This window comes from Rattus rattus, chromosome 8 (genome assembly GCF_011064425.1).
Source record: "Rattus rattus isolate New Zealand chromosome 8, Rrattus_CSIRO_v1, whole genome shotgun sequence".
Taxonomy (NCBI): domain Eukaryota; kingdom Metazoa; phylum Chordata; class Mammalia; order Rodentia; family Muridae; genus Rattus; species Rattus rattus.
The window spans coordinates 87552800-87566431 of record NC_046161.1 but is presented as its reverse complement, the minus strand read 5'-3'; the positions used below and the strand labels follow the sequence as shown (position 1 = coordinate 87566431).

General features: G+C 45.9%; 1 protein-coding gene across 1 annotated transcript in view; it reads right to left on the bottom strand.

Annotated features, from left to right (window-relative positions):
• Gk5 (glycerol kinase 5) overlaps positions 1-12081 on the bottom strand; it is a 60330-nt gene extending 48249 nt beyond the window's left edge. The window contains exons 1-2 of the mRNA XM_032910264.1: positions 11852-12081; positions 1407-1500 (exon numbers count right to left, since the gene is read on the bottom strand). Of these exons, the coding sequence (XP_032766155.1) occupies positions 1407-1500; positions 11852-12013 (256 nt within the window). The 5' untranslated portion in view covers positions 12014-12081. The remainder of the gene's footprint in view (positions 1-1406; positions 1501-11851) is intronic.
• Positions 12082-13632: the final 1551 nt, after the last annotated feature.

Genomic DNA, 13632 nt, shown 5'->3' with positions numbered 1-13632 from the left:
AATCTCACACATGCTTGGGTTCTAGACTAAAAAACAAAGTTATCTTTTGAATAAAGGTAAGAGAATGCTGAAGTGTAAGTACTGGGAAGTGGGGTTCAATTTTTTTGTTTGTTTGTTTTTTGTTTTTTCAAGACAAGATTTCTCTGTGTAGCCTTGGTTGTCCTGAAAATCCCTCTGTAGACCAGGCTGGCCTAAAACTCTTAGATATCTGCCTGCCTCTGCCTCCGGAGTAGCTGGGATTAAAGGCCTGAGCCAACACTGCCCTCCAGGAAGTGGTTTTACTGTACATTTCCTGAGGAGGGTGAGGACGCTTCTTAGTCACAGGGAAAGTACCCCTTTCCTATGAGATCATCTTGTAGTATTTAGGTACAACTGGCCAAAGAGTTAAGCAGGGGAAGTTTGTTGAGAACCACAAACAAAGCAAACTGTGCACTGGTCAGTTTGTGGATTTAACACAAGCTAGGATCACCTAAGAAGACAGACCCTCAACTGAGAAAATGCCTCCATCAGATTGGCTTGTGGGACATCTTCTTGAGTAACGATATGGAAGGATCCAGTCCTCTGCGGGTGATGCTATGCCCAGGCAAGTGCTGGGTGTTTAAGGCAAGATGAACAAGCCAGAGGAAGCAAGCCAGTAAGCAGCATGACTCCATGGCCTCTGCCTTGGTTCCTGCCTCCAGGTTCCTGCTCTGACATCCATTGAGTGATGACAGACTGACACTTAAGCTCTACGATGAAATAACTCTTCCTTTCCAAGCCGCCTTTGGTCAGAGTGCTCAGTAACATTACTGACAGCCTAACTATGACAGTCGAGTAGAGGAGGGATCTCCGAACTAACCGCCAACTCTTTATTCTTACAATTCATAAAAGAAATTCAGAAATATTAAAATCTAAAATAGACAAAGGGGAAAAACGACCCAGCCCCCTCCCCTGAATCTGCAATGCTCTTAAACGTTACACTAACAACAGCTCCCCCCACCATTTGAAAACTATGAGGCGGGCGGTGGTGGCGCCGTGGTAAGCCAGCAGATAGGGTGCTCAGAAACCAACATGGTTCCTCTAACATAACAGCAAGTGCTCTTAAGAACTGGACCATCTCTCTAGAACTCCAATTTTCTCTTTTTGTAAAGACAGTCTCCTAAGCAGCTTAAACTGATCCCAAATACAATTGGTGTGTGACATTTAAAAATACGTTCGTATATGTATTATTACTTTATATTTATAAATATGTGTTTATATATCATGTATATAAACATATATGATATATAAAAGGTCATGTATATTATATAAATTCATATACATTTTGTGTATATAAATTTAGCAATCCACAAAATTCTCCCAAAATCTGAGGAAATCTCATCAGGAAAACATCCACTGTAGACTCCAGTCTCTGCAAGTCCCATTACCTTTGACAGCATCTTTTATTACAGCAACAAACTGAGCCCAGAGAGCATCAGGATCGATTTCAACCCAGCCAGGTTGAGGGTAAACATTTTCTACCTATTCATGAAAACAAGATTTAGTGAAAATGGCATTAGACCAGGCTGAAATATCTGCATCTTAAACTACTGGTTAAAATAATCATCACAATTTCATTTAATTAATTTTTACTGTTTAGAAAGAGAGCTATGGGGCTGGGGATTTAGCTCAGTGGTAGAGCGCTTGCCTAGCAAGCGCAAGGCCCTGGGTTCGGTCCCCAGCTCCGAAAAAAAAAAAAAAAAGAAAAAAAAAATTCTAGAAAGAGAGCTATGTATGCACAAAACCCTGAGTTCATTTTCTACCTGTGCTGAAATATTGAAATAATAAAAGTTATCTACCAACACGGCAGCATTCCGGTGTTTATGGAGGGCTTACATTTTATTTTTCATTTATTTTTCAAGATTTCTACAATGTAGATGTTTCGTAATTGGTGTCACATGCCTTTAATCCAAGTACTTGGGGGATAGAGGTGGGCAGAGCTCTGCGAATTTGGGGTCAGCCTGATTTACACAGAATGTTCCAGGACAGCTAGGGCTACACAGAGAAACTGTGTCTCAAAAAACAAAAAAACAAAAACAAAAAAATTGTGTAAAACAAACAAACAAAATAGCACACAGCAGGAGAGCCTCAATAGACTCAGATATATTTTGAGTTCCAGGCCAGCTGTACAGCAAAACCCTTTCCCAAAATTAACAGCAAAAGTAAATTAAAAGAAAGAAAGAAAAAGACAACTAGGGAGGAATATTGCCCAGGAAGTTGTGGATTAACTCCTGGGTTCACACAGAAGCTGCACTGGTTGGGCTGTGTCCTTGAAGGGCAAACTAAAGACATAGGAGAACGAAGGGACAGGTCGTGTCCAGTTCCCTTCTGACCACTTGATGGTGCATACACAAGCACTTCTGTGAAATTTAGAACAAGCCAAGCATAGTGCCACACACTAGTGATCCCAACACGTGGGAGGCAGAGGCAGGAGGATCATGAGCTGTAGACCAGCCTGGACTACACAGGGAGATCTTTCCTTAAAAAAAAAAAAAAACAAAAAACAGAAAACCCTAAGTAAACATGAATGAATGAATGAATGAATGAATGAATGAATGAGGCAAGAGGGCTATTAAGAAAATGAATGTTCCTGGCATGGGAGGAGACACAGGGAGCTCAGTTCAAGATTCCCAACAGCAAGGTTAGTTCAAGACCACCCTGTGTCATAAAATCAGAGGGGGAAGGGAGAAGAAAAGAGGAGGGGGAAAGAAAAGGAAGGGGGAGGAAAGAAGGGGAAGGAGGGAAAGAGGACAGGAACTGTAAAGTGCGCACTGATGGAAGACAGCTGCACGACTGCCCAGCCCGAGACCTAGATTCCGAATACATAAAGAAAGCTCGACAAGCGAATAACAGACCGACTTAAAAAACGCACAAAACAAAAACAAACACGTAAATAAGGGTGAGCAGAACAGCAAAGCAAGCACTTCCCACGGGAAATATTTAGATGGTTAACACACGCACAAAGACATTAAAACTCTTAGGCGTTAGAAAGATGCGAATCGCTAGCTAAGTGTGATTGACGGTGCACATCTTCAACCCCAGCACGGGGGAGACAAAGGCAGGAAGATCTCCGTGAGTTCAAGGCCAGTCTGGTCTACATATGAAATTATAGGACAGCCACGGCTCCCTGAGAAGGCCCTATCCCAAAATTATAAATAGATAAATAAATAAAAAAGAGAGAGAGAGAAAGAGAGAGAGAGAGAGAGAGAGAGAGAGAGAGAGAGAGAGAGAGAGAGAGAGAGAGCGCGCGCTTATCTGGGACTGGAGAAGAGCTCAGCAGTTAAGAGCACTAGCTACACAGTTGACCTGGACTCCATTCCCAGCACCCACATGGTAGCTCACATCCATCTTCTGGTTCCAGGGGATCTAACATCCACCCTTCTGTCCCCATGGGCACTGCACACACATAGTGCACAGATATACGTGCAGGTAAAAGACCCATACACATAAGTTAAATTTTTAAAAAATCTAAAACAATATTAAAAAAAAAAACAAAAACAATGTGTTACCACTAATTGGATAAGTAAAGGTGGTGGTGATGGTGGTGGTGGTGGTGATGATGATGATGATGATGATGATGATGACAACGACGATGATAACCATAATAAAAAGTCACTGGCCAGGTAGCTCAGCAGCAGATGCCTGAGCCCCATTCCCAGAACTCACATAAAAGTAGAAAGAGAGCTAAAGTCATGAAGCTGCCCCTTTGGCATCTGTAGAGCCCCATGGCACTGAGCCAACACTCACATTATGCACGTGCCCACGAAGACCCACACACAAATAATAATCATAGAAAACATGAATAAATGCATAAGCCATCCAGTTACATACATGCACTGATGGATAAAGCAACTGGGCCTCCATGAACTGCTAGCAAGAATGCAAATGGTACACACGATCAAGAAAAAGACTGGGTGTGGGTGGTGGTAGGTAGGCTGGTGATGGTGCGAGGTGCTTTGCCCTGTGTTGAGACAGGATCTCGCATGTCCTACAGGCTGGGCCCATACTCCCTGCTTAACCTAGGATGACTTTGAACTGCTAATTCTCCTGCTTCAGCCTTCTAAGTGCAGGATTCCAGGTGTGTGCACCCCTTACTCAGCAAATTCTAAGATAAACATTCCTTTCCAGGCATAATGGCACCTTTAATCCTAGCAATCAGAAAGCAGAGTCAGGAGAAGTCTGTGAGGGCAGCCTGGTCTACATAGTGAGTTCTGGGCCAGCCAGGGACACATGATGTGTCTATGTCTTTAAAAAAAAAAAAAAGATAAGCACTCATCTACCACATGCCCCGACACACCCACTCCTGGGGATTTACACCAGAGAACAGAGAGCACATGTTCCCACTGTCTGTCTGTACTGCCAGAAACTGGGAACAATCTAAACATACCTCACACGTGTGATGGATCACTATTAGAAATAAGATGGACCGGGCTGGGCGTGAGGTTCAGTTCAACGACATCTGTCTAGCAAGTGCAAGGCCCTGGTTCAGTCCCCCGGAGCAGTCAGGAAACAAACCAACACACCAGGAATGAGCCGTGGATACACAGAGCTCGAGCGAATCTCAAAAGGCTTTCAGCCGAATAATGCAGCCCTCACATGCCTACTTGTTGTATGAGTCTATATAAGACATTTCCTTCTCTGTTGTTCTCTTTTCTTTTTTTTTTTTTTTTTTTATTAACTTGAGTATTTCTTATGTACATTTCGAGTGTTATTCCCTTTCCCGGTTTCCAGGCAAACATCCCCTTCCCTCCCCCACTTCCTTATGGGTGTTCCCCTCCCCACCCTCCCTGTTCTCTTTTCTTTTAACTCCAATAGAGAGAAATGTTTCCCTTCGCACACTGCAAAGACTGGCAGGCTGCAGAGTAACGCCTTGTGTTGCCCCTCCTGCCTCAGTCCCATGATTAAAGCATGCACTATCATACCTAACCTGTGTGTGGGTGTGCACATGTGTATTCATTCATACATGTGCACATGTGTATCCCTCCTCCTTTGCCTCTCGCCCTGATAAAATGCCCTGATACAAGCCAACAGAAGGGGACCTACCCCCACTACACAGGAGCTGTCTGCTTCCCTTCCCTTAGACTCTTGACTACAGTAAAGCTCCCTTCTAAGAGGAAAAAAAAATATGGCAACTTAAAAGACAAAGGGTTTCTTCTGGCCCCCGGTTCAAGGGCACAGTTCACGATGCTGGACACGCCAGGGTGGCTGGAGCTTCAAGCAGCTGGTCACACTGCACCCACACTCAGGAACAGAGGGAGGTCAAAGTTCTGCTTACATTCCCAGTCCTGTACAGGCCAGGATCCCCTGCCAGGGAATGGTCTCATCTACAGCTAAGATGGTCCTTCCAAAACCTTTAATCAGGGCCAGAGGCACACTCCTGGATGATCCCAGATCCTGTAATGTCAGCGATTAACACTAATTATGCAAGAAGGCCTACAAGAGAGAGTCTCCTACCTGGATCTGGGTCTTGTCAACTCGGCTAGTCTAGCTAGGCAGTTAGTGGCAGGACCCCCTCGCTCCACCAGTCAAGCACTGGGATCATGGATGGGCTGTCATGCTCACCCAATATAAACATGGGTGCTGGAGATCAAACTCCAGTCCCCATGCATGTAGAGCAAACACAATACCTCTGAGCTATACCCCCAATCCCACACTCAACTTTTATACGATAGTCTTCAGAAGACAAAACTATATAATGGAGAAGAGATAGGTGATTATGCTCAGTAAGGGACTGGTACGAAGCCCCTAAGGTCATGGTGAGGTACTGGGGGGAAGTCGATATGGTCACGGTGTGTGAAGGAGTTTTTAGGTTAATCTCCTATAGGTACTAACACTCATAGAACTATAAAAAAAAAATCTCCATTTTATTTTTTAATTTGGTGGTAATTAAAAAAATTAAAACCATCCCTTTTGTGTTGGCTGGGTGGGGGTTGGAGTGTTTGAGCATGTGCAGGTGTGCATGTCTGTGCTTGGGTGGTGGTCAGAGGTCTTCCTCTGTTACTTTTTTTTTCAGACATGGTCTCTCACTGTTTCAGCTACGATGGCCAGTAGCTGTGACCATGACACTAATAACCGAGTCCGGTTCCCAGAACCCACGTCAGGCAGCTCACACTCATCTCTAACTCCAACTCCAGAGACTCTGAGGCCCTCTTCCAGACTCTGAGGCCCTCTTCTAGACTCTGAGGCCCTCTTCTAGACTCTGAGGCCCTCTTCCAGACTCTGAGGCCCTCTTCCAGACTCTGAGGCCCTCTTCTAGACTCTGAGGCCCTCTTCCAGACTCTGAGGCCCTCTTCTAGACTCTGAGGTCCTCTTCTAGACTCTGAGGCCCTCTTCTAGACTCTGAGGTCCTCTTCTAGACTCTGAGGCCCTCTTCTAGACTCTGAGGTCCTCTTCTAGACTCTGAGGTCCTCTTCTAGACTCTGAGGCCCTCTTCTAGACTCTGAGGCCCTCTTCTAGACTCTGAGGCCCTCTTCCAGACTCTGAGGCCCTCTTCCAGACTCTGAGGCCCTCTTCCAGACTCTGAGGCCCTCTTCTAGACTCTGAGGCCCTCTTCTAGACTCTGAGGCCCTCTTCTAGACTCTGAGGCCCTCTTCCAGACTCTGAGGCCCTCTTCTAGACTCTGAGGCCCTCTTCTAGACTCTGAGGCCCTCTTCTAGACTCTGAGGCCCTCTTCTAGACTCTGAGGCCCTCTTCCAGACTCTGCAGGCACTGGCATGCATGTGGCGTACATTCTCACACACAAACACAATGAAATGAAAACCTTAAAATTAACTTTGAAAATGTTTTGCCTAGCAAGCGCAAGACCCTGAGTTTGGTCCCCAGCTCCGGGGGAAAAAAAAAAAAGAAAATGTTTTAAGAGCCTCTAGCTTAAAGGTTCAATGGTGGTTTAAACAAATATATTTATCTCTGATACTTTTCAAGATTCCGATAAAACAAAAACAACAAAAAAATTTAAAGATAACCAGGTACGGGCCACACACCTGTCATCTTGGCACTCAGGAGCTCTGTTTTGAGTTCCAGGGCAGCTTGGATTACAAACAGACCCTATCGCAAAAGAAAGCACCAGAACAAGAACAAAGAGAAGAGAACAAGTAGGATCAGAGTGGATTTAACAAATGTTTTTAATTCGAACAAAGAACAGGCAGGTGGGGAAGCTTGGCACACAAGACAATGTTCTGTGTGGATTCTGTTCGACTCCTTCACCCCATTTCACTCCAAGTAAAATCTCCCTTCCTTACAATGCTCAGTCAGACTACCTCTCCTCGGCTCCTCAGAAAGGAGCGCCCACAGGAGGCATCTCCCGTTTCTTTGCCTCAGCATCTGGGAGTGCCTCTGATTTACAGGCACGGCAGAGATGAAGGGGGTGTGGGCTACTCGGAGAAGAGCCCATAACAGAGTGTGGAGATTCTAGGCTGGCTGAGCCCTGGAAAGGGGGTCAAGTCTCCGTAAGGCTCCCTGAAGCCCCTTACCACACTGCTGCTGTTCTCACAGGCAGCAGGTGCTAAGGTCGCTCTCCGCAGAGGCTGATCTTACAAATATTAGCCAGAGATCAGCGCTTATATACAGGAAGATGAGCAGGAAGCCCAGAAGTACCATTGAAGAAACTGTCCAACATGGAAGAGGTGGTCAAGATGAGAACTGAAAAGCCGGATGTGTGTTACAATGTGATGGCGGGGGCGGGGGGGGGGCAGAAGGGGGAGGTCTGCTATTCTCCCCCTGGTCCTAGGAAGCAGGTTTAACAAAATCTACTCTCCTCCCACCAAACGATTTGCCAGTTAATTCTAATTAAGTTAGAATGTTACAACTGCAACAATAATTTCTCTCTCTCAAAACAACTTCATATGGGTATCCTTGCTTTAAACCTCCCAGCCTTTAGACCTAATGGTGGGACTTCAGGATTATGTCGCCTACACTGCTGGACAGTGCATGCCATGTCCGTGTTCACCAGGGGTTTTGATAGTTCAGTTTTGGAGGTTGATCAAAATTATGGTGCACCTCCCCCGCCCCCCCCCTTAGTTCAGCAAGGTCTCCCTTGGCTGCATCATATCCTGGTGGAAGGAAACATCATGCGCCCAGAGAACACGTGAGAAGAAACAGCCACGCATGGTGCCACATCTCTATGATCTGAGCACTTGGGAGTCTTGGACAGGAGTATTGCCAAGAGTTTGAAGTAGCCAGAAATGGGGAGCAGGGGGTGAAGAGAGGATAAGCAGACAGGGAGAGGAGGGAAGAGGAGAGAGGAGGGAGGAGACGAAGAAGAAAAAGAAAAGGGGAATGAGGAAGAAGAGAAAGGTGAGGGAGGAGGAGGGAAGGGAGGAGGAGGAAGAGGAGGAGGAAGAGGAGGAGTGGGGGAAGGAGGAAGAGGAGGAAGAGACAGGAAGCAGAGGGCAGGAAGGCAGTGTTCCTGTGGTAACCACAACATCTCTTGGTAACAGGGAAGTACCTTAATCCCCGCTAAGGACAGCTCCCTTATGATGTAATGATTACTCCCTAGGACCCACCTCTTACAGAGTCTACAGCTCCCGGAAGCAGCATACTGGCTGTCAACGATTCTAACAGTTAATCCTTGGGAACAAGCTCAAACCATTGGAAACCCTAACCATGTAACATGAGAAATGTGCCCCCTACAGAAAAGGACTAAGCCGAAACAGAAGAAAATGGTGAAAGAAGAAAAAAAAAAAAAAAGCCAGAGCCTGTTTTTTTTAAGAGTGAGCTCGGCCTGCCAGTCCTGGAGGCCTCCATGCCTCTGTGCTGGGACTTTCTATCCCGGTCTTCCAACCGTCACAGTTTATGGGTTTCACAGAAGCACCATGTCCTTCTGGGAAAGAGCACCATACATTTTTTCCAATTTCTAAAACAAAACGTCAAGACACATGTGAGGGCTTCAAATACAAGCCACTGTTCTAGCATTTAACACTGATATTTAACTGTCCGTTATAAAGACCGTTTTAGTATTGTGTGTGTGTGGATAAATGCTACAGAGCATGTACGGACGTCAGAGGTCAGTTTGGATGAGTCAGTTATCGCCTTCTACCCTGTGGGTCCCAGGGATCGAACTCGGGTCATCAGGCTTGGGCAGCAAGTGCCCTTACGCCATGAGCCGTCTCACTGGCTACAAAAGGTGTGGAGGGATAAAGTTACTGGGGTTGAGGATGTTATGTGCAGGCTCTTGTGTGTGAGGGGCCGTGGGGATCCCCAGCATCACCATAAAAAATAGAAGAAAAAAAAACAAAAAACCGAAGTCTCCTGAGAAGCTCCACACAAACTGAATGCAAAGGTTCATGCTTGGATTTAAACTTTAACGTAAAGATCATGGAAATCTGTCCTGCTCACGTATCCGAAGGATGGTCTCTTTTCCCTTTTTATTTCTTTTCCATGTGTCTTGTTTGGCTATAGGAATCAAATCCTCCTACTCTTAAGATTTTAGGTTTTTATGAATGATCTTACCATTATATAAGAAGAGGGGTAACTGTCACTGGGAAAGCAAACACAAACTACATCACTAAGTCATAGAACCCAGGAGCTAAGCTGAACTCCTAGCCCTTTAATGGTTTTGATTTTTGAGACAGAGTCTCACTGTGTAGCCCTGGTTTGGCCTGGAATCTGCTCTGAAGGACAGGCTGGCCTCGAACTCACAGAGATCTGACTGCCTCTGCCCTTTAGGCACGAGGATTAAAGGTGTGTACTTCTACAACTGGTTCCCTTATCATTTACTCAGCATCCATGAAGTACTGGAGTACTAAATAATAGTGTAGACCAGCAAGGCCTCATTCTTAATGAATTCAGCTCTCTGCAGCACAGCCCCAGATGTTGCCTCTTTCTTTTTGTTGGTTGGGAATAACACCCAGGGCCTTGCACATGCCAGGCCAGGACTCTTGGACTAACAATCTGGTGCACTATTAAGTTCCTAGAAGAATGGCCAAAGAAAATCCTGTGTTTTATCACTAGAGACAACAGACATAAAATTATTCTTAAAAATGACCACATAAGCAAAGACTGGTGGTGTCTGAGCAGGAATGGGATAGGGTGGGGAGATTCCCTACTTTCCAACCTAGCCTATGCTACAGAGAGTTCCAGATCAGCCTTGGACACATAGAAAGATACTAAAACCACAAATACACAACACAAAAACCACAACTTCTTTATGTATATAGTCATCTGCCCAGAAGAATACCTTTAAGTACTGACATCAACTATCACAGTTTAGAATAGTGCTTAGCATTCCAAAGAGGGTTCCTCCCAGAATTCGATCTGTAGACCAGGCAGGATGGCCTTGAACTCGGAGACCCACTTGCCTCTATCTCCTAGGTCCTGGAATTAAAGACGTGCGCCACCAAACCGCAATACTTTCTTAAAAAAATGTTTTTTTCCTCAAATTACATAACGACTATGCAGCTGTATTTTCTACCAACTTTTAAAAAATTTCTCAAAATACATATTTTTACTTGGAAGTGGGGAGCACACTTGTGCCATAGTTTAAAGAGCCGAAGTCAGCGGACAACTTGCTCTCTCCTTTCTCCCTGTTGGGTCCCAGGGATCCAATTCAAGTTGTCAAGCTTAGGAGCAATAGGAAATCCTCTTTACTGGCAGAGCCATCTCCTTTTTGAACCAATAATGCTCATTCCTTAATTTAAATAAATAAAAAAAAGAACAATTTAAAAATGCACCATTTCAGGAAAAGTACTTTGTGACTAAAATTGTAAGAAAAACTAAGAAGTATCGTTGTGCCCGTGATAAAGACTTACAATAAGACAAGAGCTCAGTATGTGCCTTTGACCTGTCCTTAAAGGTTGGAACAGGGAGAGACCGAGTGGGTGGGCAGTGTTCCTCCTACACGGCTAGCCAGAGAGGGAGCTTGCTGCAACTCACCTCCTAGCACAGAACCCTGAAGGAAACGTCTAATTCCTCGAAGTAAATTCTCAGGGCAGTCACTACTTAGTTTCATCCCAGCTGATGGACAAAAAGGGGGAAGAAGTTAAATGGCTCTCATATTCCTTCGCTAATATTTTAAACATTAGAAAATGCTAGTATTGAAAGGAGTAACTAAGAACACTACACCGAATTAACTAAGTGCATTGACTATTGTTTAGATATCAGCACATCACTAAAATGGGGGTTGGCTGTTGACCAATATCATCTGAGGTTTAAGGCTTTGCTAACAAAGACCAACCAATGCTTTGGCAGGCTTCTCAAGCCAGACGATTTTTTTTTTTTTTTTTAATTCTTAAAGACTGAAAGAAGTAAGGATAACAAAGCTTTCAAAACTTGCTCAGTGTCTCCAGTATCCATGGAAGTTAGATGCTAATGTGAGGAGGACCTAGCACTTTTAGGAACACAACGATGACAACCCGTAAGGTCACGTGGCTTGGCAGGTAAAAGTACTTCTGCCAAGCATGAAGACCTGAGTTCAATCCCAGGAACCAACACGGAGGAAGGAGAAAACTGAGCCTAAGAAAGTTGTCCTCTGACTCCCAAATGTGTACCGTAGCACGTGAGCACACACAGATAAATAATAAATGCAACGAATTGTTTTTAAACGACAGAATCAAAAAAGCACAGTTTACATTCCATCAAAATCTGAAGAGCTAAAAGGTCGATGAGGAAGTGCAGAAAAACCAGGCAAATCACAAACCACCTTCTGTCCACAAACACGCAACCTGCCCATGCTGCCCCGACAGTCACCTCGGTTCCACCCAGGTAAAGCTAGAGCTCTGAGTCCCGCGGGACAGGAAGCGAGCGACAGGCACCCGGCCACACCAACCCGAGCCCCCAGAGGTGCAGGAAGAGCGACGGTACAGTCAGAGCCCCAGACCCACCCGCGGAGCCTAGTCACCTTCTGCGCGCTGGAGCCTCGCACCCGCGCCGTCCGGTCATAGACGTGGCAGCGGATCACCGTGCTGCCCACGTCCAGCCCCAGCACGAAGCGAGAGGGCGACGAGGTCGGCGCGCTGGACTCCTCGCGCCGCTGCTCTGCACCCGCCTGCTGCCCTGACATCTCGACCCCGAACACTGCAGCCGCCACTGGCCGGCCAGCGTAGACCTATAAACGCCAGACCCCGGGCGGAGTGCTCGCCCGCCCGCCCCGCCCACGCCGCGCCCTGCCCCGCCTCTCCGCGAGACCACGGTCCCGCCCCTCCACGGGATTCGGCTCCGCCCTTTCGCGAAACTCCGCCCCGCCTCGCTCAGCCCCTTCGGGAGGCCCCGCTACCCCACGCTCCGCCCCTAGCACCGTGACGTCAGGACCGCGCGCCGAGCGGCTCCTGGGAACTTGGCAAAGATGGCGTTTACCGCGGCGTAGTGCTGGATGTCACGGTTCCGCGACCGTTACTTTGAAACTTTTTAGTTCCCTTCTAGCCCAGATTACTTTTTACGAATGTCTGTAAGGGAAAAACAAGTGAGATGAAAATCTTTTAATTTTTTTTTCATGTCACTTAATCTTTTGCCTGTACGTGCTCCACATGTGCTTGGTGCCTGTAGAGGTCAGAAGAGGACATCAGGTGATTGCGAGCTGCCGTGTAGGCGATGGGAACTGAACTCCAGTCTTCAGCAAGAGCAACTAGTGCTCTTAACCAGTGAGCCATCTTTCCATTCCCGGGAGAAGACATTCAGTCGAAAGTAAAGGAGGTTCCTCCTTAAGTCTCTTCCCAGAAAAGCTTGCATGTATTGTACACAACAATGAATTGGTGTTCAAGTGTTGTATGGTACTAAAGGGCCTTTGCCGCTACACAGAGAAAGTTTAAGTTTCATGAAGATGTTTTGTGGGTAATTTGTCGGCTTAAAGGAATATTTCCTGTTCATAGTCCCCTGTTAACCTACTTGCTTTCCACAGATTTGTTAATTGCATTTGGGCTGTCACTTGAAGCTTGAACGTGAACTCCATGTTTGTTTGTGGCTTCTCTTGATAGTCTGTCTCTACAGAGCAATGCCTTTTTTGCTCCATATGGTGCAGCTCCGCCCTAGATGGCTGCTGAGCAATTGGTCATGAGTGTATATTTGATTTCCCAGCCTTGTGTGCATGACTAATAGTCCTATGCTGTCTGATTCTCTTGAGAAACTGAAACCAAACAAATACCAGAGGGAAGGCAGAGCCAGAGCCTGTGAACCACAACTGAAGCGTGAGCTTGTTCTTCAAGGCAATCTCTTCCTAGGACCTAAGGCTACCTGGGATTATATATGCTCTTATCATAGATGCGGGGTGTCATCTATGATAACACCCAGATGGTGGGGAAAGAGACTTTAAGGAATTGAATATACAAAGTTGTGGGTCCAGGTAAGTCTAGAAACTTGTAGGGCAGGCTGGCAGGCTGGAAAACAAGGCACATTCCTGTGCTACAGCTTATAAAGAATTCCTCCTTTCTAAATCATGCCCTTGCCTTTTTCCAAAGCCTGCCTGGTGTTCAACTAATTGGGTGAGACTCAGTCGCATTGAAGGGACAGGGGTAATCTTCTTTACCTGGGGTACTGATTTAAATGTCAATCACATCTAAAATACACCTCCCACAGCCACATGCAAATAACGTAGTCAAGCTTATATGTACAGTTAGCTATTAGTTTCCCTGCTCACAACTAAGAACAGTTCCGCATTGGCAGTGTTAACAGTTGGCATAATTTCTT